Here is a 5428-nt window from a genome sequence, read left to right as displayed (position 1 = left end):
ATAATAAAAATACAGAAATTTTGTACCAAAAAAAAAGAAGAGGAGCTAAGAAAAAAAAATTGCAGCATCAAATTTAAAATTTTAAAAAATTTTGGTATTAAAATTAAGAAATTTTTGTGTCATGTTTTGATACTTGAAGAAAAAAAAGTGGGATTCACACGCACATATACGAATAATTTTAGTTGAATTTAGACCAAATTTAATTAAATCTAATTGATAAAAATATTTAAATATATAAAATGACTTTTTCTATTATAATTGATTAACTCCCAACCCCGCCCAATTTGGTAAGTATAATTCGAAATCATTAAATAAAAATAAGTATATAACCATCAACTAGCTCAACATATCCTAAAATCTTCCGACATTCTTATTACATTGCCATCAAGGAATAAGAACATTATAATGAGACATACATCAAAATGCAACACCAAAACAATAATCTTCAAATAAAAGATTATTCCTAATATTTGGGATAAGTACCAAAGTTATTCTTAATGTTTAAATCGTCCTATTTAAGTCCCTAACGTTTTAAAACTGATTCAATGTTGTCCTATCGTTAGGGATCTGTTAACAGAATTGACGGGACAAAATTGAGACGATTTTGAAACGTTAGGGACTTAAATAGGACGAAAATGTTGGGGACAAAAATGATACATAGAAATAAATTTTAATTTTATCCTTTAATAATATCATTTTTTACTATACATAGTATTCAATTATTTTTTAATCACATCTAAGTAAATTACACTTGATCATATTACTTATATATTAAGATACGTTTTTTTTATATAATTTTAAGTAAGTTCGCCGCATCTATAAAATTAAAAGAGTTCATCACAACTCCGGGCAAACTTTATATAAACTATAAAGTTCGTTGCATTTTTTGTGAACTTCATTTCGAATATTTGTTGCTGTACTTTTGTGTACTCCTATGTACTTTTGGAGACGATAATAATGGTTTAAGAATTTGAATTTCGTTCTCAGTAAAAAAAAGTTCGCCAAACATGCAGCGAACTCATCCTAAACAAAAAAATGCATTCCGAAATTTAAAGTCCGTTCAATTTTATTTGAAAAATAATAATTTTTTTTTTAATTTATCATAAAAAAACCTGAATTCAGATATGTCATCAACTTTATCTGACCAATTTACACTTTATATATAATGTGCATATTCAAATATATATAATTTTGTATATATTTAATTTTGCAATTTTATATTATTAATATGTATAAAATGTAGAAGGATTAAATATTGTGTTTGACGGATAATAAATTTGTTTTTTTATAAGTAAATCGAGTAAAAAATTTAGAGTGCGAATACAATTTCAATTTAAAAAATTTTAAACCTGTCGATAAAATAGAGTAAAAGTTAAAAAAAAAAAAATTATACTGCCAAATAAAATTAGAGCTCTATCCTAATATTTTTTTCCATTAACATCCTCTCTATGTGAGGTAACAAGTTTTGAAACTTTTTCCTTGTGAATCAATAGTTCAATAAAACTCATTCCATTAGATGGAGTAGTTGCCTATAAGGTCATTAAAAGATCAAGATCAAAGTGCTGATAATATTTAAATTTTTTTAACAGATTTTTGTTCTCTCTAGGAGTTATTCAAAATACTAATTGTGGAAATTAAAAAACTAAATATTTTTGCACCAAAAACATTTCAAAGGGATATGTGTCCATTAGAATCATTAACTAAGTAACTAAATAATCTAAGTGTTAACTGTGTTTGGCCTCTTGATATTTTTCAATCCCAATCTAGTTTAAAATATCAATATATACCAACAAATTGTTCCTAATAAATTGTTAGCCTGTTAAAACTTAATCTCTAAAATGTATTATATTAGGACTAACTTATTAACAATAATAAAACTCATCATTAAAAATTAATAAAAATATCTTTTAAAAATTAATTTGTCACTGTTTTTAACCCTTTTTTGGAGTTTAAATTGGTTATTCTCCCAACAAAATATCTTATATCTTATCCTTCCTACAATGATACGTAGCTAGAAAGCATAACATCCACATCCATACCAGAAGGAAACAATAGACATGCGTGGATTAGATAAACAGGATAACAAGCCAAAAAGGAAAGCAAATCAATGACCAAAGGGAACATATGTGTTAATATAAGGTAATAACACTTAAATGAAAAATTTTTAAAATTAAAAAATTAGTAATTTATAGAAATTCACATAGTACCTAAAGCTAAAAATTATTCAAATATCATTACTCGGTTCAAATTCATGAGATTTTGAACTGTTGATAGCAGTTCCATGGCATGAGATTTTGCTTCTTCTGACCATTTCAATAAGCCCTAAAACACGTGATTCTCTTTACTAAGTTAAACTCATCCAACGTGTAGATTGGTGTCACTGATTGACTAATAATAATATAGTATGAACAATTTTGTACACCACCACATTTGTAATATTTTTGACTTCAAATTACACTTATAGCCAATCACTCTTCCTTACTTGTTTCTCAGATTCTTTCATATTCGGAAACGTAATTAATTGGCCAGAGGAAAATGTTCTATGTACACTATCCCTGTTCCCTGTCCTTCCAAAATGGTTGTCAAATGGAACTAGTGCTTTTAAAAAAAAAAATTATGACTTGGGTCAATTATTTGTTCATGCTGTTGTTTATCACAAGGTCATCAAATCAAATCCATTTATTAAATTCAATTAACCACTGATGAAAGGAAAAGCCAAAATTACCCTATGAAAGTGCTTAAAGCACAACTATTGATCAATTAAAATGTTGCAATTAGAGTGACTCTGACATAGGTGGTCACGCAGTTGATTCATGTACTAAACCTGTCTTGGATAAGCATTACAGCAAAAAAAAAAAAAAAGAGAGAGAAAAAACATTGCAAAGATAAATAGTAGTTCAGTACTTCATTTAATTTTATATTGCTTATTTTCCACTTGAATTTTGTGAGTTTTAAAAATTATCAAACCTCAATAGAAATTTAATTTCATCTAACCACTATATATGATGCATCCATAGGGTTCCACTAGTTGGTAAACAGATAAAGATTCCTATTAACACTCAGAACTCAAATCAACCTAAATTTCTTTTTGAAAATAAATAAAATAATTGTCCTCTCATTCTCCATTTCAATATTGATTTTATTGGCTTTTGGTATAACATAAAAAATGTCAAGCAAGTGGACTTCATTATTGTGTAGTAATGAGTGATGTAGCTTCTTTAGAATTTTGTTGTCTCCTCTTAAAAACAGTAACCACCCAACAGAAACAAAAATAATAACACAACTCAACTTTTACCACTTGCTGAACCAAAGAATTAACAAAGTAAAATCCCAAATCCCTTGTCCCATGCTGAGAGAAGAATTAAGCTAATATTTAAATTATTCTTAATAATTTTTTTATTAATTAAATAAATTTTAATTCTTAATTTATTATATTTTATATTAATAATTTAAATTTAAAGTTTAGAATTTAGAACAATTTACTTTTTTCTGAAACACATTAACAATTGCCAAGAGTGAAAGCAACATCTCAATTCTCAATATATCTCTTTCATGGGCAATATTGCCTGTATCAGAAATCCAAACATCATTGCAACTATTGCAGAATATTATTCACTTTTCTACTATTTGACCAACCTAGTATTTGCAAAATTACTACACTCACTTGCATCTTCAACAATGATTAAGCATGAAAAATGAAAAATTTAAGAGCACAAAAATGCAAGCAAGTCAAGGGAAGGGAAGCCAGAGTCATTCATATTCATATTCATATTCATATATACTACATAAAAGGGTGTTCCTAATTGCACCTTACAACAACAGAAAACCAGTACTAGTACTACATCATCATCATACATATAAAATAAAACTGCTACACACAAGTTGCAGCATAGCAGCTATTCTTTTTCTGCACAATCTTCAACAATAATATATATGTTGTTATTTGTTAACAGGAGAACTTAGATTCTCTCTTGTATAACAAAATACCCAAAAGGCAGGAATAGGAAACCCCCCAAACCAAATCAAAAGGACCCTAAAATCTAAAACTAGGATGGTTATTATTATTATTATTATTATGATCTTCATCATAATCATAATCATAATCTAAATAACATAATCAGACCACTCAGAAATATATGAAGTATGGTCCATAGTGAAGCTAGGAATCTTATCAAGCCTAATGGGATTATCTTTTCCTCCAATCAATCTAGCAGGGTTCCCAACTGCAGTTGTTCTTGGAGGAACATCCTTCAACACCACTGAACCAGCACCAATCTTAGCACCATCACCAATCTTAATATTCCCTAAGATACAAGTCCCTGCACCTATCAAAACCCCGTCACCGATCTTCGGATGCCGGTCGCCGGAAGCTTTTCCGGTCCCACCTAACGTGACGTTGTGCAAAATGGACACATTGTTCCCAATAACGGCGGTCTCGCCTACCACGAGGCCAGTCGCGTGATCCAGAAGGATTCCGCGGCCGATGTTCGCGCCAGGGTGAATATCGACCGCGAAAACCTCGGATACGCGGTTCTGAATCAAGAGGGCTAGAATTTTTCTTCCTAAGAGATTAACGAGAGTGGTGCTGTTGAGATTCAAGCTGGATAATTTGTTGGAAAGATGATTGGATAACGCGCTTTCTAAAGACTTGTGGCACAATATTGAACTGAAATAGTAGTTGGATAAAATAGGTTCTTGTTCCACATCGGATTTCGCTTCTTCCTTCATCTTCCGCCATAGATCATCATCATCATCATCAGCATCTTCATCTTCATCATGAACATGAACATGAACACGATCGTCAACATCAACCTTAGGGTCAGACTCTTCAATAACCGTGCGTGTATGCAGGGGTTTGTTCTTGGGAATGGAAACACGATCGGAGAAAGTGGGTCGGCAGAATTTGAGGTAGTTATAGGAACGATCATCGGTTTGGGACCCGTTTGGCTTCCGAGAAAAAGGGGAGGAGGTTGAGGAATCTACGCAAGTAGCCATGGAAGAAGAAGAAGAAGAAGAAGAAGAAGAAGAAGAAGATGATGATGGATGATGATGATGTAGAAGATGAAAATGAAAGAAGATGGGTGTGAATTGCTTGCAGAGAGATTTTGGGTGTGGATTGAATTGGTGTTGGAGTGAAATTCCAAGTCTTATATAAGGGGCAAGTGATGGAGCGCCCCACGACCAGAACTTTCATGGAAAGAAAATTGGGGATGATTTTCAGGGAAAAAAATTATTATAATACATAAATTAATAATGCTTCAGTACAAGGAGTAGTCTAATGAAAAATAAAAATAAAAATAATACACAATCGTGTGAAATTTGTCTAAGTATAAATAACTCTAACAACTACTAATTAATGGTTAAAAGTAAGTATATATAGTTTTTTTGGGTGTCTAGTAAGTATATATATTTATAAATATAGAGTGCA

The 5428-nt window shown here is 30.5% G+C and overlaps 1 protein-coding gene across 1 annotated transcript; it reads right to left on the bottom strand.

The window, feature by feature from the left end:
• LOC107617967 (serine acetyltransferase 3, mitochondrial) lies at positions 3735-5191 on the bottom strand. The gene is made up of 2 exons (XM_021117016.1): positions 5073-5191; positions 3735-5040 (listed from the first exon to the last, which is right to left on the bottom strand). Exon 2 carries the CDS (start codon positions 4993-4995, stop codon positions 4105-4107), a length of 891 nt encoding a protein of 296 aa, XP_020972675.1. The 5' UTR covers positions 4996-5040; positions 5073-5191; the 3' UTR covers positions 3735-4104.

The sequence above is a fragment of the Arachis ipaensis genome, chromosome B01 (assembly GCF_000816755.2).
Source record: "Arachis ipaensis cultivar K30076 chromosome B01, Araip1.1, whole genome shotgun sequence".
NCBI lineage: Eukaryota > Viridiplantae > Streptophyta > Magnoliopsida > Fabales > Fabaceae > Arachis > Arachis ipaensis.
The sequence above is the reverse complement of the archived record's forward strand: the minus strand, read 5'-3'. Positions and strand labels throughout refer to the sequence as shown.

Bases quoted from the DNA above. Each gene is read 5' to 3' on its own strand.
- LOC107617967 (XM_021117016.1), bottom strand. From the start codon at position 4,995: ATGGCTACTTGCGTAGATTCCTCAACCTCCTCCCCTTTTTCTCGGAAG.